At 29.5% G+C, this 23,123-nt stretch overlaps 2 protein-coding genes across 2 annotated transcripts in view; both read left to right on the top strand.

Moving 5' to 3' along the window:
* LOC105364514 (uncharacterized) overlaps positions 1-23,123 on the top strand; it is a 484,373-nt gene that overhangs the window by 150,482 nt on the left and 310,768 nt on the right.
* Positions 13,679-14,266, top strand: LOC105368516 (longitudinals lacking protein, isoform G-like). The gene has a single exon (XM_011507529.1). The coding sequence runs from the start codon at positions 13,705-13,707 to the stop codon at positions 14,224-14,226; it is 522 nt and encodes a 173-aa protein (XP_011505831.1). The 5' UTR covers positions 13,679-13,704; the 3' UTR covers positions 14,227-14,266.

The following is a 23,123-nucleotide window of genomic DNA, read 5'->3' as shown; positions in this document are numbered from 1 at the left end:
GAAAGCGAGCATTAAAGTTTTTTTTTATTTTTATTTTTTTTTTTTTTTTATTTTATTTTTTATTGGCGAAATATATTTTATTTTATTCGAGTATATATTGTTGTTTGGCATAAAAGATATTATTTATATTTTTTGCTACGTCTTATGATTTTATATAATATGAGCTATTATTGTGTTCGATGGAGCATCTTTAAAAAGCAAGACCATATTGTTTAATAAAACTGCAAGGCTATCTTATGAATTATAAATTTTCTAACATGTGTAATTCAAAACGTTATAAATGATAATAATTTTTAAGTTGGCAGTGTAAGTAAATTTTACTTATTGCAAGTATGCTGTCTAGCAATTTTGTCGCTAATGTATTTTCCATTATACTAACTAAGAGTAACCTCCTTATACTTGTAATTAGTAGAGTTGTTGTTCATTATCACTTGTGATGATAATCACATGTGACTGTTAAATGATAATCATAAAAATATCACATTTGTAAGATTATTTTGTTGAAATACGTATAAATTATTTCATTCACACATTTCTGAAATATTTGACATTTTAGTTTCATAGAATCAAATAAGAAAAAGAGAGAGTATGGATAATAGCCATAATGAAGTTTCTTGTAGGTGGTTATTTATTTATTTATTTTTTTTTTTGTTTTTTTCCTTTACATGTTTGCTGTTTCTAATGCTTATGTGATTTGTAAATAGCGAAAATCTTTGTGATAGCCTTTCATTACATCTTTTTTTTTTTTTTTTTTTTTTTTTTTTTTTTTTTTTTTTTTTTTTTTTTTTTTTTTTTTTTTTTAAATAAAACCTTACTTATTAAAGTAATTTGTTTATTCGACTAAAGTATCCATCATTTTTTTACGCAACTAACATTAATAATACACTAATTTAATATATTAAAAAAAAAAAAAAAAGGAAAAGAAAAAAAAATTTCATACACGTATACCGAATTCTCCTTAGCACGATGACGAAAACTATGTATACATTAACTCGTCGTACATTTATCATTGTTCAATATTTTATTTGTTACATTTGTTATAACGTTATATTTCTACTATTTAGTGTTCAAATATGTTTGGGTTATTTCATAGCCGTAAACGAAATGTTACGCTCAATATCACAATGATATTAAATTCATATCAGAATTGATAAAATCAGCATCCAATAAGTACATTCAGCAGTAAATGAAATATTACTTAGCGTCCCCATATTTCTCATCGATCAATAAACTATCTTATTGAGTCATAGATATTGAGATGAAAGTATATTGTCCGTTTACTCGGTTGATGTCTTCGAGTCGATCGTAACAATGATTTCTGATTTGAAGAATTATCTAAAATAATTACTTGTCATTGGGGTTTAATCATTTAATCATCGGATTACAATTTTCATTTTTTCTATGCAATTCATAGATTTTAATTGAATATTATTTTCATGGTTCAATGTAAATCATTAATCGACTCTTAAGTAGGAGGAGAAAGAAGTACTTAATCGTTGTTCCAGTTAGATAGTAAATGAACATTGTATGGTACCAGCTTGAATGCAATTACAAACAATTAATATTAATGCCCGAAACCAGGTAAAATAAATAATTTGACTTTTTTTAATCCACAAGTTATGTAAATGAACTTTTTAATTTATTATGTTAATTTTTTTTTTTATTTTTTTTCAGGTCAGCTAATGAGTACTATTAATTATTAAGGACTTGAATAAATCGAAAAAAATTTATATCAATACGTACTCGATAGGGTCTTATAATAAAAAATTTTATTAAGCATAAGCTGAATTCAAATAAGTTGAATTACGTTGATAATAATGTAGAGAGATTCGTTAACGCGATTGATGTTTTTGCGTGCGGTACGTATGCTCAAGAGTAAAATAAAGAATACAAAAGTTGAAAATATCCTTATCATTTTACAAAGAATTGAATCTTAAAGATTAGATTTAATATGAATATTTATATTATAATGCATTTTTCATTGGAGTTAAAAATTTCGAATTAATGAAGTGTCTTAGAGAAAGAAAGAATTAGATAAAGAAGGATAAATTTGAAGTAATGATTTTATCAACTTCTTAGATTTTATTTCATTAATACGATTGGTTAAGATGAAATGTATATGCCTGAAAAATTTTAATTATACATAATATTATATTTGATGTTATATATTTTTGACACTAATTCGCTATAAAATAAAATAAAAAAATAAATATTTAAAACATAATGTAACTTGCGATTATACTATAATTTACAAAAATATCTTTTATCTACGTTTTGTTTTCCATATAAAAAAAATATATATATATATATATATATATATATATATATATATATATATATATATATATATATATATATAGATATATATAGATATACATATATATAAAAAAAAAAATATATATATATATATATATACACATACTTAGTGCTGGTAATTGTTGAAAACAAATGTCAGAAAATATAAGTATTTCCTTGAAATTGTAAGCACTAAGAAAGTAACGAGTTAACGATATCTCGTAAAATATTTGTCATATAATGACAATTATTTAAATATTTACCATAAAATACAAGATATAACTCGTTTGCATTGCTTGAATTTGATTATCCGCTGGTGAGTGCCGTTAAGGACGTTGCAATAATTAAAGGATTGAATCTCTTTGTTATCATTCCCATATGTGTTACAGTTTTGCATTTCTCTCTGTCCCACGTTAAGCAAACAAACAAATAAACATACAAAATACACAAAAGCCACTCCCACCTCAGGCCCCTCACTAACGCTCTGGCATTGCTTTTCTGCTTGCAGCATATCGCAAAACTTACGTGGGCGAGCACATGCTCGGCTACACTTGCACCAAGTGCAGCAAGTTCTACAAGATGTGGAGCAACTACCTGAAGCACAAGTGCGAGCCACCGCAGTTCAAGTGCTCCCTCTGCCCCTTCGCCGCCTTCAAGGCTTTCATTCTTCACGCGCATCAGGCCGAGCAGCACTTCAAGGTCACCTCGCCCAACACGTGAGATCCCCATTCCATAGCCCATCAGCGGTCCGACGTGTTTTAGTTCATACGTTTTGTGTTTTTAATCGTGGCTCACGTCCCCGGCCCTCATTATCCCCTCACCTCCTCCGACGCCAATTTGCTTCATTAAGCCTAAGGCTCGACGCTTGTACAAACCTGCCCGCTAAAGGATTGAAACGAGCACGGGCGAAGAATTCTGTCCGAATTGTCGATCTTGTTAGAGCGTTGTTGTGATACCCGGGATTCCTTGTTCATGGCGTCTAATACTTTTGACAATAAATATAAAACTTTTGCCCCTCAACAGGCTTTAATTTCTCGTTACTCTAATATCTAATATCTCGACGATCATACGTCACATAAATTAAGGCAATAATCATATTTTTGAAGACAATTGCGACATTATTCGATCGATTCATAACTCGTCTATTAATTATGAAAAACAGAAAGAAACACAGTCACACGCGCGCGCGCACAGCAACTCTTAATGCTATTGAACATTTTACGTTGGCGTGTGATAAAAATGACTTTTTATCGATTTATTCTTTAATGATAATCTTATGATAAAATATAAATGAGTACAATTAAAATGGAGATGATAAGGTAACTGCTAGTAATTTGAATTAACATAGTCGAAAGTAAAGATAATCATTAATTTAAATGTATCATCCGATGACAATATATAGTTGATAAATGACATTTAATTTTAGTAAAATTAGGATAGGCTATTGTTTCATTACTTCCAGTTCCTCTTTCGATAAATGTCATCCATTAAACAATCTCGCAATTATTATTAATATTTTTTTTTTTTTTTTTTTTTTTTTTACTCTTAGAATACGTTCATGATTGATGATTTTATGGGGAGCGGAGGGGTTTGTTTAGAAAGAGCTAAAACCAATTATATTAAAATTATATTTTATCATAGTTTATATATTAATTGTGCTATGAAATAAGTGAGATAAAAGTAGTCCCGCTCAATATGAATTTGTATGCTTTATTTTTATGCTTAATTTTTCTCTATTTTAAGGAGGCGAAAAATAATTGCAAATTACTTGGAAAAGTTGACGAAAGCTTGTAATTCTAGTGATAAAAGCGAAACTTGAACTACATTTTATAACGAGCGTGAAATATAAAATCTTTCCTTCACACACCAAGGAATATTAGTGCATAATTCAATAAGAATATTTATATACAACATTTTAACAGACAATTTGCAAATTATTTTTACAATATTGAGACATTTATATTTTCATTATGAATATTATAGAATATTTGTAAATTCCTAGCAATTTTACATGATAATTTATAAGTAATAACGTAGCTTTATTTCGAATTGTGATTTATATTTTTATTTATTTAAAAAATTATATATCTCTTGCACCAAGTGCAGCAATAATATATATATATATATGTATGTATATATATATATGTATGTGTATATGCTCGTGTAATTAGAAACAAGTGTTTTCGAATTCTTTGAAATTGTATGTTATATATTTAAAATTTTTCAACTAAAAACGACTGATATTATACTTTTGAAAATAAAATTTGAATATTATTCGATTGTTTGCAAGGCATAGGTGATACAAATTGAATTTTTTTAAACATTTCACATCTTTTTTTTTTTTTTTTTTTTTTTTTTTTTTTTTTTTTTTTTTTTTTTTGATGTTTTTATATTTTATTTATCGTAAATAAAAATTTTAAAATTAAAATTTTTAAAAGATTAAAAAAAAAAATTAGGGCTTTAATTATATTATAGTTTTTAATGTTAGAAAGGCGTAGTATTTAATTTTTATAAAATTATTAGTAACTTAGTAATAAACGAAAGAAATGTATGAAAATTAAAACGTGTGAGGGAGAGATTTTTTTTATAATTGATAATTGCTGGCTATGATTTTATATGTGCGAAGTGAAATCACTATACATTTAATATTAAAATATCAGTTTGATAAATAAATAAAGCCAGTAGAGCGTATATAGATCTCTCTGCATGACTGAATAATTTATACATATTTAAGTTTTTACTTAAAAATTAAGTAAATTTTGAAATTAACCGTAAGTCGAAGTAACGCCTAATGTTTTATGGCGGTATATTTTCACATTTGAGGAGAGTTGTACAAAATTTTTAGCTTGTAAAAAATTGTAATAAAAAACGGATGTATCGACCTTAGTTCGTAACGATAATATATTAAATCCTAGATTTATATGATGATTGAAGAATTCGATGAGAGTCAGTAGATAGGAGTTCCCTAGTCCTATCACGATAGTTTGTAACTGCTAAACAATAACGATAATCACTGCCTTTTAATACGTACATGCATTATAATGTTTTTCGACTAATATTATTCCACATTGTCATTATTAATTACTAAATTTACGATTGTTTATCACAGTTTATAAATTTTGATGACAAAACTATATGCTAATGAACTATTGCGTCAAAATGACTAGAAATAATGTTAAAAAGAAAAGAAATATTTTCATATAGAGGAGAAGGTCAAAGTATTAAAGACTTATACTTGCATTTTAATTTCATTCTATTATGCAATTGATTCGAAGTATTCATATAAAGATTATACAGTATAAGTCTATCGATCTCTATGTAATGCGTTTACATATGAGTATGAGTATATATATCATTGGTATATAATTATCTATAATCATTGGTTTAAAAATACGTTTGTTTATATAAGCGATAAAGCATTTTTTTTTTTTTTTTTAATGATTTTAACTGAAAATTTGTTATGTAAGAAATTTGAGGCGATGGCGTATTTTATAAAGTGATATTAATATGTTTCGGTTGCTTTGTGTACGAAAATTGTGTGGCCCTGTCAAAATTTAAGATACACCCTAATTTAATAATTCAATTTCAATAATTTGTAATATAACATTAACTTATTGCTAAAATTATTTGTATTTGGAGGAATCAGCAAGCGTATTAAACTGGAATACTCTTTGTTCGAGATTACGAGAAACTCTCGGGAGTGTGAGACATCTGGAGAAAAAAAAAACCCAAGTCATTAAACATCTGGTGGAAAGGTCCAACAGTCGTGGGTCCTCTGAAGAAATCTAAAGTACACGACCAAAGACAGAGGCGCTCTGATTGTAGACGCCAAGGAAGAAAGAGGATCTTACTTAATTGTATTACGATAATGATCGAATCATAGTAAGACCAAGAGAGAAGGAAGACGCGTCAATCCTCCTGTGCTGCAATTAAAAGGTGTTTACACTATCTCCCTCATATCGAGGATCAAAACAATCAAAGGCCAGACGACAGAGAACAATTTATCACCATTAACAGGGAGCATTAGCGATGGCGAACTACTAATTACAGAATCAAATCAAGGCTACTGCATTACTGTGAGTAAACAAAGTCTGTGCATATAATTGCTAATCCTTACAACATTAGCAATGCTATAACATAGCACAAGCTGTCGAAAGTTTCGAAAGTTTCGAACATTTGGTCCTTCGAGCCGAATTATTGTGAAAGGTAGTGCATCTATATCACCAGTTCCGCGCACACGTGAAACATCGACAAATTAACAATTACACTTTCGTCACTGCATGCAATACTTGATGCAGCACTAAGTAACATCCATGGGAGATTTACGACCTCCCACTTCTTCGTGTAATAACCCACGACTTAGAACATCGCGAAATGGAGGTATCACGAGATTTACGGCCACTTGCCTCTCACCTCAGCAGTGCAAGCCATTAACATCATGGCAGTTAAGGAGAACACGGAAGGGAAGGACACTAAGAATTCCAGAAGTTGAGACAAAAGGCAATGACTGAATGGTCTCGCATCGGATTAATCAAGAACCTGGCTGAGGAACGCAAGTCGTTACAGTGTGACATCTCACACCAGATGCATTCTCAGAAAACAATTTCACACATGAAGAAGCTGCACAAGACCTAATCAAGGACCTAATCAAGGATTATGAATAAATGATCGTGACATGATCAGCATCCAAATATTTACAAGTTTTCAAGAAAATAAGAGGATTGGCGTGAATTTTGCCGATCCTTTCAAAGCATTAATCATGAAAAGGAGACGCAACTACGTTTGAGAAACTCGCCAAGAGCTCCTAGTAAATAACTAGGTAATGAAACCTAGTAATAACCTTTGGAAAGAACCGAAAATTTTGTAAGGATACATGTTGAAGAGCGCTAAAACGAGTCGAGTCAATGACAATAAATAAATCAGCATTACGGTTGCACTATCCAGCAAAAGGATTCCTCGCTACCGAACGAGGAAGGCAATGGAGAATAAGGATTACTGGGACCTTACGAAAATCCTGCAGATAGCCGATAAACAAACGGGCAGAAGCGCCCGTTTTGACTGAAATAGCCAACATATTTCATCCATTAGGCTTTGTTCCACCTGTCGCGATAATGGCCAAGATATTTATTTATACAATGCTAGCCAAAGTACCCAAGACGCAATATCAATGGAACATAATCCACGGATAGTCAACGGACAAAAAATTGTTGCAAACTCCTTTCCAAGCATCCGCTAGTGCGGCCGGTAAATAAAAACTATCGAGACATTGGCAGTTCGAGCCAATAAATCAAACGGTTGTTCCAACACTCTTACATTATGTTATTTGTGAGTAATGATAATAATTTAATATTGCAATGTTTATCACACTGATGTTTCTATTTCAATTTATTATTTGCAGCCTACGTTTAGAAAATGCAATTGTCAATTAGTCAATATAGCGCCTTTGCAGATGATATCGTCTGAATTTTATTTTTTGAGTGTTAGTATTTATGTTTCTATGTAACTCTGTAAATCAACTAATAAAGTATGTAGGAATTCATTAATAAAATAATTAAATGTGTTATTATCATTAGAATTTCCAGTGACTCTAGATTTCTCTGAAAATACTAAGATTCATTATTGTTTTCAGAAAATTCTTTCCTTCTTTCACTACTATTTATTCATTCATTCATTATTATTTATTCATTATTATTTAATTATTTATTTAATTATTTATATAATTATTTATTTTTTTAATGGTTAATTTAACATAATTACAATTTGTGTAATTACAATTTTCATCTAATGAATAAGATAATATGTTATTATTTTATAAAAGTTGTCATATTTTGTATTTCTTGCATAGGGAATATAATAAAAACGCGATAAGCTAGTTGAACCTAATGATAATTGTTTCTTAATTTTTTTTATTTTTTTTTTTTTATTTTTTATTTTTTATTTTTTATTTTTTATTATTATTATTATTATTATTATTTTTTTTTTTTCAGGTAATCACATGAATTCTCATAGCCAATTTCATAAATATTTAATATAATTATGTTATTTGTATTATATTATTCTTAATAATAAACAATAATTGTTTTCTTTTTTTCTTTCTTATACCACAAGAGCTTCGACAAATTCACGAAATCGCTAGATTAAGTTAATAAAATTTTCTTGTCAGAGATAAGCGCAAGAATAATCAAAAAACATATTTGTTGTTTTAGAAAAATAATATTGTTTGAATAGAAAATTACGTAAGACTGACAAAATTGAATAGAAAATTGATAAGCTCTTGTCGTATTACATTAGAATAATAAAATATACAAAAAGTCTAAATTAAATTTTCATAGTTATATCATAATTTTTATTTATTTACCAATTGTTCCCTCTAAAATAATTCTATTATTTGATTGATTTTTTTTTTTTTTTTTTTTTTTTTTTTTTTTTTTTTTTTTTTTTTTTTTTTTTTGTATACTCTTATACAGTTGAGTTATATAAATCATGTTTCTAGTTACCAAAGTTATCCCATTAAATATCAAAAATACTCATTAAAGCTGATTAAAGCTGACGCGATAGCGATGTGATAGCGAACAGAATTTCAAGAAAACTCGGAAGATCGTGTGTTCGATGAGGCAATAAAAATTACGCACACGTTACCAATAATCCATATTGTGATTAACGTACTGTCGTTAAATGAAGGTTTTTACTTGTTGAATTTAATAAGCCATAGTTAGCAATTATATAATACCACTTGACTGCATCTCTGTTGATAAAGTATTTAACAATGTTATAATAGCCTAATTATTTACCTTACTTTCTATGACTAAGAAAACCACTGTTTGCGATTGACAATAACAAAAACTGACTGCAATCGATCTTTTATTTTGCAGGTTTCGTGGAAACGGCGCGAAGTGTGTGTTTAGCGTGCTCCAAGTCGTACAAGTGGAGAAAGTCATTGATCAGACATGCCAGAGATTCGCCAGACTGTTGGCCAATACTGTTGAACTCCAACGACGGAGAAATAGCGGCTAAAATACGTCACAGAATGTTTTTCGGAGTGTAACATACATTAATGTTAATGAATTGTGAATTGTTGTCGATTATGTATATACAGTTTAGCGTCAGTTTGTTTCCAATAGTGTAAATGTTTTTTTTTTATTTATAAATAGTTTTTTTTTTTTTTTTTTTTTTTTTTTTTTTTTTTTTTTTTTTTTTTTTTTTTTTTACGTTAAGTTGCATTGGGATTACTTTGTGTCATAGATATTTTTCGAAAATATATTTTTTATATGAAATTGATGGGTGATAGCTTTAGCAAGTGATTGTAATTTATTGTGCTGATATAAAGGAGACTATGAAGTACCAAATTTTTTTATAATTTAAGTATGCCGTGTAAAAAGCGCTTATGCTTGAATTTAACATTATTATGTATATGCATATGTGTATATGTATATGGATTGTGTGCGTGTGCGTGCGTGCGTGCGTGCGTGCTTGTGTACACACGCACACACACACACACACATATATATATATATATGCAAATACATATTAATTAAGTTTTATGAATATCATAGTTATTTTATGTTGTGTATTTTAAGTTTTACAATGATATTTTATTATATTATGCATTGGAGTAAAAAATAAAAAATAAAAAATAAAAAAAAAAAAATAAAAAAAAATATAAGTTGTTGGTTTAAAGTAAAAGTTAACATAATTTAGCTAATTCAAAGTATTATATTAAATTGTTCTGGAATTAAACATTAAAGCAAAACATTGGCATTGTAGATAAAAAAAAATTAATGATTGTTTATAGCGTAGTCTTTATAAATATCGATGTAAAGGAATAATTTGTTTTTTTTTTTTATTTATTAAGTGCAAATTCACAGTCAAATGATAACTTATAGCCTAATGAACTTAAATGTGTATATTATACGAATGAAATGTCGAATATACATATGTTACAATATACTTAAAGAATTTGGTTATATTTACAAATACTTATACGATGAATTTTCAATTTGAATAAAATGATTATTGCTTTTCTATGAAAATTGATGTCCATATAGAAATGAGATCAAGTTACTTTGTATTTCCAATACTACACACAACAATACCATAATACCCAAGTAATAAATTGTATTATATCTATGTTATTTCATTACCTTCAAAAGTATTGTCACATCAGCATTTTTCTCTATTTCCCAAAGATACAATTTTTAATGCAGTTTTCATACAAAATACTTTAATGAATCGAAATATCTTTTGTTCCAATCTCGGTCCGCTTTAATAATTCCATCGATTCCGCTACATATAATATTAACCGAGCTCTTCTTTTTTTTCTTTTATATTTTAGGATACCGGCTGGATGACAATAGTGCAATGAGGGCCTTCATGTGCGAAATGTGCTCCAAAAAGTACAACGTCAAATCCTCGCTGCTACGTCACTTGCGTCTCGAGTGCGGCAAGATGCCACAATTTCCTTGCCCTTATTGCCATTATAAAGCCAAACGTAAGGACAATCTAAGGGTTCATGTAGTTGGCAAGCATAAGAGAAATTTATATATTTTGTAGACTGTAACATAAATATTTAATGCAACTGTTTAATGTTTATTATGTTTTTTTTTTATTTTATTTAATTTTTTTTTTTTTTTTTTTCCCCTTTGTTTCATCAAATTGTTTAAAATAGCCTATTGCACACTATTATGCGGAAGGATTTTAAAATTGAAAAGTTATTGTTGAATTGTAAGCTTTTTGGTCTTATGAAAATGTAACTTTCTAAATTTGAAAATAATTTTATGAAAAGTTGTTTTTATAATTATTAAGCAGTAGTATACGGGCTATTTACAATTATATCAAAGAAATAAAATATAACATTCAATGTATAATTGCATTTTTATTATTTACATCTTATATGCTCCCATTTATAAATATCCCATCAAATAACTTGATTAATCAATTTAACAAAATTATTTTACTAGTTTGTAAGATATATGGGATTCTTGTTACCTATGTATTTTCATTTGGAAAAGTAAGTAAATTTAAACTTTTCAATTTCTGTAATGGATTTGATGGTGTTAAAAAATTTTACTAACAAAATTTTTCTTTTTTCAGGTTTCTACGGTAGAAGAATGAAGAGCCTTCAATGTCTTTTTTTTTTCTTTTTTCTTTCTTCTTTTTTTTTTTTCTTTTTTTTTCTAAGAAAAATATGAAGATTCCGTAATTCATCTGCATTGGTAAACATTAAAATGCAAATAATCTCATTTTAAAAATATCAGTTCATAATATTATTGTAAATTTAATTTTTGTAAAACAATCTTATTTATAAATTTTCTCAGTATAATTCATTTTCATTGTTTTAATCTTTAGGATTTTACTTATAAATTACTTGTTTCAATCATTTTTCAATTTTAAGTAGTTAAAAACTGAATAATTATTATTTAGTAAAAAAATATTTGCCTAGGTATTTTTGTAATTAAATTGGTTCATAAATGTTTATAAACATGTTTATAAAACACGTTATTTATATATTATTGATTAAATTTTCATTTGTCTCTGTAAAATTGTATATATTTTTTTATAATTTATCGTTGTTATTATTTTACTATTGTTATCGATATTATTATTATCATTATTATCATCATTATTATTATCATTATTATTATTATAATTATTATTATAATAATAATTATTATTATTATCATTATTATTATTATTATTATTATTATTATTATTATTATTATTATTGTTATTATTATTATTGTTATTATTATTGTTATTATTCTTTATTATCGGTGTTGTAATAATTTTGCTTATGTATAAAGGAGCATATTGAATTCTGTGATATATTCATTTTTTTAAATTTTTTGTCAAATTTTATTTAGTTCATAAGTTTCTACTGGTTGAAGATGTTATTATTTACTTTTTCTGCAGCACTTATTCTGATAAAGGCTATTTCATTTTCGGAGGTTGGAAGTCATGGTGTCACTAGTCACAAAGACAAAAAGAGAATTTTTTTTTTTCATGTAAAATGTATCAATGTGAATTTATAAGATATTCTGCTCGACTTTATTTTACATATTAAAACTCTTTGATATTATTTATTAAAAGCACTGATAAAATCATTGCTTCTCATTATCATATATAAAATAATATATAAAATCCGGAAATTTTTTATTAATCTTCATTTTCCCTCATTCGAATTATGTGCGTAAATATAGTAGTCGATAATGAAATTCAAGGCATTAGACAATTCTTTAAGTTGTAATTTCCTATCTCTATTTATAGTCATAAAATTAAAATGCATAATATAGTAAGAATATTTATCTTGAAATGGGGACTTTTATTACATAAAATGTTCTAAGGTTAATAATTTTCAGTCCTTACTTTATGCTTAAAATAATATAAGTGAAGTACCATTAGTTTCCAACTAGTTTCGATATTCAAAAAATTATATTGGAAAATAAAAAAAATTAAAATTACTTAAATACATACTCTTTTTCTGTCTTTCACGACTATACTCTACTCTTCTTAAATTGACATTCGGTCCTGGGTACTCTTTCTTTAAGGCTGGCTATTGGTTGAAATATTTGTGTTTGGTTGGTTATGGATTTAATCTTAAATAATAAAATAATAACGAGCAATACGCAATAAATAGTTGTACTTTTGCGCACCTGTATTATTCTTCTGTAAATACAGATAGCGTGACAGTAACAATGAGCAGCACAAACGCACTGACGGATTCTCTAGACAAACAAAAATTTTATAATTTATTCTTAATAATTGTTCTCGATTCAATACCCAAAGCCATTACAAGATGTACATATAAATTTTTTTAAAAATCATACGTAGCGAAGAGTTGCTCTTTTCGAGTGAAAATTGTAATACTTTCGCCCTCAAGTACTATATGCTTATCTGTAAGGCTAGAAGTTATGCGACAAGGATAAAAACTGCACATTTTTTGCAACTTATTCAAGTTCCAAATCACGGCCGCGCGCGCGCACACACGCACACACACGCGCACACACGCACACACACACACACACAGTCACACGCGCACGCACGCACACAATTCTCACTCTATCAGAGTGCAACTCGATTTTTCTGCAGGTAATGCGTGAGGTTGAGAATGACATTGAGATTGAGATTGAGATTGAGATTGAGATTGAGATTGAGATTGAGATTGAGATTGAGATTGAGATTGAGATTGAGATTGAGATTGAGATTGAGATTGAGATTGAGATTGAGATTGAGATTGAGATTGAGATTGAGATTGAGATTGAGATTGAGATTGAGATTGAGATTGAGATTGAGATTGAGATTGAAATTGAGATTGAAATTGAGACTGAGATTGAGAGGTTAGGAGACTTCTATACCGAAAGAATCCTAACACTTATCGTGTCCCGCCTGTTTGTGTGCGTGGCTGTTACAGGCATGGGTGCTCTCCTCTCTCTCCTGCGTTCGGACTACAAGCACCAGATCAGCAAACATCGAAGCCGACCGGCCACCCGGAGTACTACCGAGCACCGAGGCGGCTTCAACTCGTCAATGTTGCGCGATCGCCGTAGCCTCGACACCGGGAGTAACAGTAGTGGAGGCGGTGGAGGGGTCGGTAATAATAACCACAATAACGGTAACAGCCTCGAGGGCGAACGCTCGGCGAGGGAGGTCGTGTTCCCGGACTCGTTCGAGGTTCTGCCCCAGCCGCGTTCCGACCTTAGCGTCGTCTACATGGGCGTCTCTCACGAGCAGCAGCGCAAGTTCCGCTGCAGGTTCTGCGGCAAAGGCTACAGGTGGAAGAGCACCATGAGACGACACGAGATGGTCGAGTGTGGGGGGAAGCCACCCGCGTTCCAGTGCCCCCAGTGCCCCTACAAGGCCAGGCAGAGGGGCAACCTGACCGTGCACTTCAAACGCCACCACCAGAAGATGGAAATGTTCGACGACAGCGCCTAGGATTTCTTTCTTCATCTTATTCTTCTGCTTCCTCTGCTTCTTCCGAATATTATTATTTTTATTTTATTAAAAAAAAAATTTCTTTCTTCTTCTTTTTCTTCTTCTTCTTCTTCTTCTTCTTCTTCTTCTTCTTCTTCTTCTTCTTCAAGTTTTTATTACATAAATTTGACGTACACGCGGCAAGTATGACTTCCGTTCGGATTTGGGTTTTTATTATATTATTATTATATTTAACAGATTGACTACTTGTACAGTGTGATTGAGTCACATCCAGAAAGACCGTTGGCATAGCCAAGGATGATGTGCAAATGTATTTGTCGTTGCCGAGCAATTTATAATACTTAGTTTCAGGTTCGTTTGAGGTTACTAATAAGCAGATCCTCAATTGATATAATGCCGAGCTTATATTTAACTCAAATAGAAAATCCAAAGTTAATATAAACTCTTAATTTTCAGGGTGAAATCGCATTCAGTCATATTTATTAAGTATATTAATCATTGAAATTTAAGCAGTTACGTATTTAAGCAGTTACGGATAATTTCCAATGTAATGGTAACTGAAATGTAGAGCAAAACTGAAGTATAGAGTTTATTTCTTGTAATAATTGAAATAAATGGTTGCAAGTCCATAATAAATAAATCAATTTAATCGAGAACTACATTGAATAAAGTAGTATTCTGGATGTGACAAATGATAGGAACGTTTAAGGATAAGCGTGTGATGAAAGTATTTTAGTTTTTTATTTGGATGAATAATAATCATGGCTATCGACAACATTCCATACTCGAACAGATAAGAACTTTCTTGACGAATGAATTTAAAGAAAATATTGCGGTTAATTATAATTTTGTCTAGTGCTCAACCATTTTGAGATTTCGTATACAAAGATAGAAGATTAGATATTTGAAGGGTTTTAGTCAGGATTTTCTACTGCAAGAGGCGTACTTATTTAATATAAAGCATTACATAAGTATTGATTAAAGCAACAAATTTTGGACAAACTTACATTAGGATGACGTTTTTTTATCGAAACTTACAAATATTCTATAAGACGATAGATTTATAGTGCGAAAGAAGGTCTTTAACGAATTTGCTCTTAGTGTAAATTTTTCAATATATTTACATATAACTGTGAATGTATGGAAATTATTTATAAATTTCGAACGTACAAAATTCGCACACATATTTAAAGATGATGCATGTAAAATCTTTAATTAGGTAAATTTAAATATATTGAATTAAACATATTTCTATCATTACTCACGAATCATCATTAATTATGAATTATTACATTTATTTCAATTTCATTTATCACAATTTTTTCTAATACATTAACATATATATAAATTAATATAATGTCGTAATTTTAATAAATAGACAATTACAATACAAATATTATAATAATACCATAAATACGTACCAATGAAATACATTAAAAATGTTTTATAATAAAAAAAAAAAATATATATATATATATATATATATATATATAAACATATATAAACATATATTTTAAAAAATATCATTTAATAAAGTTATTTAAAAAATTAAATACATCAAGAGCGTTATAAATAATTCGCATACTGACATGCGCATACTGACTGGCCTCTTTTACAAAAATTATAATGAAATATAATGCCAATCGATCTTCTATCTTTATATAAAGACATTAAAGATGATTTTGTAGACAGCTTATATCATCTTTTTAGATATTTTTTAATTGAAAGATTATTTATATAATAAGATAGAGGTATATTTATGCGATAATACAATCGTAATTTTGAAATGAATATAATTTATAAGAGTTGGGAACTTATCACTATAAGACATTAATTGGTAGTTTTTAGAGTCATATAGGGCCGGTTGAATACGTAGTTAATATAATTATAGAAAATATACTTTATAAATATCTTTGTTATAAGAAAACACAAATATTTTTTTATACGAATTTAACAGGACGTATGAAGAAAGTGCTTTGGACTTATTTGTTCAAGAAAATATTTATGGCGTTGCAGAGTCGTGTGTTGAAATTTTATTAATATTATTGAGTATATATTTTTTTTTTGTTTTTTGTATTTTATTTTTTTGAAAATTAATAAGTTAAAATTAATAAGAAAATTATTGATAAGTTCAATGAGAAACGATAATTATAATGATCATTCCTTTGAAACGTTGAGATGAAAAGTTATTTCATCTTGAAAGGTTTAAAATATTATATTCATCAAATTATATATTACGGAATAATTCCGTAATTTTTTTAATTAGGTAAATAAGTCTCGTTGAATATTAAAGAATAATATTCGTTGTTCAAAATTAATGTCACATGTATTTACATGAAATATTCGTAGAAAGTGACAAAATTTTACTTTTGTTATAGTATTATTATTATGACAAAATATAAAAGTTACTCGTTGTAATGACAATGTCTAAATGATGATTTAAAGTTCTATCATAATAATGCCTGTTTACAAAACTATTTTATTAATGAAAATTTTAAAAGTTATGTATAAATTTTATGTGGTTTTTGGTATATATAATCATTATATATTGATATGTGTAAGTAAATATTTTCGTTTCAGTTGTAGTTAAATATGTATTTAAATAGAGTTAACAAGGTAGATTGATTGTCCTAAAGATAAGTAATTCGTTTTTATGTGACTTAAGAGCTTACATTCATTCGCTTACAAAGAACTAACTGAAAATTATATAACGTTGGGTGGTTAAAAAAAAAAAAAAAAAAAAAAAAAAAAAAAAAAACTTAATACGAATGAAAAGTTTGGTAGATTGTTCACCTTTCGTTTTCTTTTCAAATACTTTAATTATCAAATTTTTTTAGATTGATCTTTTTATAATATCGACTCAGGCAACGCCGAGGCTTAGTGGATTTATATAAATAACTTCATGTACATTCCAGTATTCATATTAACAAAGTTATATGGCATATAATATTACCACTTATAATAGAGACGGGACAACAAATGCTTAGCATTCATTTCACGTATATTACGATTGATTAAATTGACGTTTATGAAATAAATTGCAATAAGAAATGCAATAGATAGATGCTATTGTTCAATTTTTTTTTTTTTTCATTTTTTTTTTTAAAGATATTATTTTATAAGAAATGAGAATTTAAAAAATACATTTCTAAATAGGCTATTTCTTTATAGAATATACATTCTGTACTACAAAAGAAAACTTAATTTCTATATTAAAAAAAAAAAAAAAAAAAAAAAAAAAAAAAAAAAAAAAAAATAAAATAAAATAAAATAAAAAAATAAAAAACATTACGTACTATTACGCTTACACTCAAACACGTAAACTAATATATTTTTTAAATATAACATTTAAAAAGAAAAAAAAGTCAATTTACAATTGAAACTTATTTAATAAGTATAATGGATTTATAGATCATGTAGTGTTTGAAATACATTTTCAGATTTATTATTATTATTTTTTTTTTTACAAAGACTTCACTTTGAAACTTGGTACCTTCAATTTTAAATTTTACTCTCCACTAATAAATAAGATTTTATAATAATAAATGTTACTTTAACGTGAAACTTAAACGAATAAACTCATTCTCTTGGTATGAAAATATTTTCTAATGCTAGGCACTAAAAAAGTACTTAATTTTATGTAAAATAAGATTCATTCTTTAGTAGTTTAATACAATCTCTTATCACTCGATTATAAAAAAAAAAAAGAAAAAAAAGAAAAAAAAGAAAAAAAAGAAAAAAGAAAAAGAAAAAGAAAAAAAAATATTCGATTTACAGTATACACGCTTACTCTATTCCATAATTTATATGCAAACCGTATTTATACCGCGTGAGTGAAATTACATTTGTCAAGCGAATGTATAAATATTTAAAGGTAATACGACTTACAAGCAATTGAAAAAAGAGAAATTATATAAAAGAAACCAAAATAACAATTTTATAGTATTAGGTGTACACCATATGTATAAGCGTATGTATAACCGAGAAACAGGAATATTTAAAGCAGAGTGAGACAAGACGTCGCCTCAGTATTTTTAATATCAGTATTTATACCTAAGGAATGACCTAAGGATACTCTTTACCCATCCGCAATACATTGTATTTTCTACCAATCACTCTTAAATTCCTTCTATACACTTTAATAATAATTAACTGTTACCGTCATTTTGTCACTATGGTCTTTTTTGTACTCATTATATGTGCGTTCATTGAATTGGAATTTATATTGCTATTTAATGATTTCGAATGTATTATTAATGTATAATTTAATGATGTCTTAACCGAAAAAGTGGTCAAACATTGCAAAGCGTGAAGATTTTATAATAATTACCCTCGAGGAACATTTTATACCCACGGTATTTAGTTTACTTTGGAAAGGTTTATTCAGCGCTATACTTAATTACTATTATCATTGTAATTATTATTTTTTATTAATATTATTAATAAATTACACATGTTGTGGGTTTTGCAAAAACAAAAAAAGTGTTTTTCTTTACCAATCTATATTATTGTGTACTCCTCTAATCGTCTAATCTAATACATAGAATTCTTTTTCAATTGCAGGACTACTCTTCAATGACATGTTTTCAATAACATCCGGCAATGTTAATTAATAATATGAAAATGAAATGAGCTGATAAGGAAGGACCTAGCCGATATAATGGATTAATGGAATAATCAAAGTACACGCCATACAACTTATACAACGCCTATTAATTCCACCTTATTTTTTTTTGAAATATCATTGAATCGTAAAGACATTTATTTGCCCATAAGTTAGTTATCTCTTAATTTATGTATTTTTTTAATTTTTTTTTTCTTCTTATTTTTTCTTTCAAAATTTTAATCCATCGAAATGAATATTAATGGTTGTTTTCCAAGAATTGAAGAAATTGATATAAATATTTTGCCTCGTTCGTTTTATTCTCAAACTCTCTTATTCTAAATAAATAGAAAATTTGTGTGTGTGTGCGCGTGTGCGAGTGTGCGCGCGCGCGTGTGTGTGCGCGCGCGCGTGTGTGTGCGCGCGCGCGTGTATATATATATATATATATATGTGTGTGTGTGTGTGTGCGTGTGTGTGTGTGTGTGTGTGCGCGCGCGTGTGTGTGTGTGTGTGTGTGCGCGCGCGTGTGTGTGTGTGTGTGTGTGCGCGCGCGTGTGTGTGTGTGTGTGTGTGTGTGTGTGTGTATATGCATATATGTATACATCATAAATTTTTGACATTATAAAAATGCAATAATAATAATGAAAATGATAAAAAAAAATCCCAGTAAAAAATTTACCAAACTCAATAATAGTGTGATTTTGTGATTTTAATATTGTGGAAGATGAGTGATTTAATAAAACTACCACGTTAAACGTCAATCCAGCAAATGAAATCATATTGAATGTACATTGTTTTTATAATTTGTTTTACATTTTGCGTGACGTGCCATTAATCATTATTATGACACTTAAACTTTGACGTAACGACATGCCTCCTGCATTTCAATCACATTCATTATTCACGTGCATTGTCATATGATGCAGACAATATGGAACTTTCTTAATAAGTTCAAAATGATTTCCTCGCGCATATGACGCTGCCTGAAATCCCAAGTAAAATAATCTATACGTAAACGAATTAATCCCTCCGGGCCTTGTAAATCACTCCCTTAACGTTATCCGTCACCGCTGCCTTTTGCTTCAACGCGTTGCCAAACACAGCAAAATGACGAGAATCTCAATTAAACGAGCAGGCGTGCTTTAAATCCCAACATAAAAGCATCGTACGACAAAAGCCAAGATTTATAAAGTTTATTAAAAACTTTAGACTTATATACGTGCTATGTACGTCACCTTAATGTCGCTCGCTTCGCCGTACCTTCGGCGATCGGCGATTCCACGTTAGCTTTTGCTTGGGATAGGCGCGTCGCCGATCTTAATGCACAGAGAGTTGACAATGAGCAGGACTCGTGTCGTGGACGAGCTCAAGCCCCTCTGACCAGTACTTCCTTTTGCAGATAGCCACTACGCAGGCGCCTTCCACGGGGAGCTCGGGCGCTTCTCCAGTTTCTATCCATGCGACACGTGCAACCGCAGCTACCGGCGACTCATAACTCTCCAGCGGCACAAGAAGCTCGAATGCGGCAAGGAAGCGACCTTCGGCTGCGTCATCTGCACCTCGCGCTTCAAGCACAAGCACAGCCTCCAGAGGCACCTCAAGATCCATCTCGTGGGACAAACGGCCGCGGCCGCTGAGCCCCTCAGCCTCGAGGAGATGTGGCGCATGCACAACTTCACCTGACAGAAACGCGAGGGCAGCGCCCGACAGTGACGGGCTCCTCGTCTTCCGCCCTGCTCGCGGAGTGTTTTTTTCTTTTCGTTTTAGGCATAGGCGCGAGCCGGCTGTCGACGAGCACCATCGACGAGCCCGCTAAACCTTACGAATAGGCGCTCTCGGCCAATCTTTATATAAGATTTTATGTCATCGAATGTTTTCTCGTTAACCAAATTTCTCGTCTCCTCGATTATTCGGGAGCACGTCTTACTTACTACGTGCTATGTAGAAATACTGCTTCTTCTTCCCACCCCTTTTCTCTCTCTCTCTCTCTCTCTCTCTCTCTCACTCTCTGACTCTCACTCTCACTCTCTCTATCTCTATCTTTTTTTTTTTTTTTTTTTTTTTTTTTTTTTATATCAACCAAACGGGTGTTAAGTGGACTTACTTAAATTAGCGAGCATACAATTAGGCACGGCTAAGGACTTTCTATCGTATAAATGATATGATAAATCGATAAATCCGTTATTACAAGATTATCATGCCCCTATTCGATATGCACTTATGCAAAGTATTATTTTACATCTGAGTAACAACACGGCATCGCAACATTACGAGAAGCGTGAAAAAAAAATGTCTCTTTTTATTTGCGACAAACCTTCGTATCGCTGAATTTTCTTTTTACTTCGAATACATAAACGCGCGCACAAACAAACACGAGCACGTACACGAAAACGTGTACGCGTACGTGTATATTGGCATAGAGGCATATACTTATGCGTGGGCATGCATACGTCACGCGTGTATTCTTTTCATTAAAAACCTTAAAACGTGATACTTTATGAAAAAATTTTATCAACCATTTATTTTATGCCAAAATAATTAAATTTAGTTATAAATGTAAATCGTACTTATTAGTAAAACATTATTTTTGTAACATTTTTTTTTGTTGATCATTAATGTACTGAATTAGCAAGATACCATACAAATGTGAATAGATTGTGCAGATTATGATAATTTTGATTTCCTTATTTACTTGAAAATGAAAATTTTATTTTATATTTATGTTTTATAATGTGTAAGTATTAATAAAAGTTTAATAAAAGAACTGGTAAAGAAGCATTCCAATTTTTTTGTATTAAATAATTACTATGAAATCTTCATTTGTAATGTGACGATTTTATTTTTCCTAACAATGCATATAGCTAAGTCGCCTACCCGAATAACCAATTCAATAACATCATCGACTATTATTATTATAATTTAATAGTAATCGTTTCTAATAACACCCGTCTTATATAGCTAAATTATTTATTAATCTCTTAATAAATTTATCGAACATAATAAATTATCGTTACTCTATCGCTCTCCATTTATGCATAATGGTTTATACATATGCATATATATATATATATATATATATATATATATATATGTTTGGACGTTTGTACAATAATTTACTAATATTTAATATTTAATTTAATAATAATTTTGTCACATTATTCTAATTGAGAGCATTACGTGACAATTTGAATGTAAAATGGTAAGTCTTACATTCAAATCTTTATCACATTATAAATATTAATAATAATAATGTAAAAGCCTTGAAAGTAAATATTTCCATGTTCCACTAATATCCATGACTGGATCTAAAATATATATGATAATAATTTTCAAAAAAATTTGAGTATTGTACATTTTTCGTTTTTACTTATTTGCATCAAGAATACATTATCAAAGTATTGATAATTTAACTGTCGATCCGCATGTAAGAGTACTTCTCTCTTTTAAAATCGACTTTCCGCCGTCTACTCCATTGCTCGGACTCAACATCAATCTACACGTTTTTATTACGAATTCTCCCGACGATCGATTCGAGATTCAATGTTCCAGCTAATATGGCAGATATTTTGCGAACTCAATCTCATTTATTCATCTTGAAAGTTTGTTTCAGATTATTGGAAATTCCTGTTATTCGGCCGTGGGGAAAACAATCATTGCGAGTAGGCCAAGATTTCACGGTGCCTAAAGTGCGGCCATAACAACATGTGACATCGTGAACAGAAGACCTGGGAAAACATGACCTGAGCGTTGACCGTGACAAGAGGATTAGATTCCCCGATATCAGATCCATTAGGTTCCTTTGCCACGTACTCGTGGCACTTGGATATTTTCCGGTTTGGCTGTTCCGTCTGCTTCGAGAACATACGGTGAAATCTCGACATTGCGACTGATAGGAGAGAAATGGATGTTCTCTGGCTAAACGTTGGTATGCGAATGAATGTGTGGCGTATAAGTGAGATGAATAAGTTATGGTTAAACCAATTTATGGTTGGTATGAAGAAATTTTTTTTTCTTACAAAAACAACTGTTAATAGAGAGAGAGAGAGAGAGAGAGAGAGAGAGAGAGAGAGAGAGGGAGATAGGAGACAAAATAATAATTTGATTATTCTAGTTGAGAAGAATTTTATTATAGGAAAATTTCTATAGAAGCTTTTCATGAACATTTAACACCAAGTTTCTTTCGAATGACCTTCCACTTTTACGTTTCGATAATTTTATTTCCATCCACGTATTAATATTTTTTAATGAAATTCTAGCGAATAATGTGGTTGGTTACGAAAAACTTGTATAA

Source organism: Ceratosolen solmsi, unplaced genomic scaffold (genome assembly GCF_000503995.2).
Source record: "Ceratosolen solmsi marchali unplaced genomic scaffold, CerSol_1.0 scaffold10, whole genome shotgun sequence".
Lineage (NCBI taxonomy): Eukaryota > Metazoa > Arthropoda > Insecta > Hymenoptera > Agaonidae > Ceratosolen > Ceratosolen solmsi.
The sequence above is the reverse complement of the archived record's forward strand: the minus strand, read 5'-3'. Positions and strand labels throughout refer to the sequence as shown.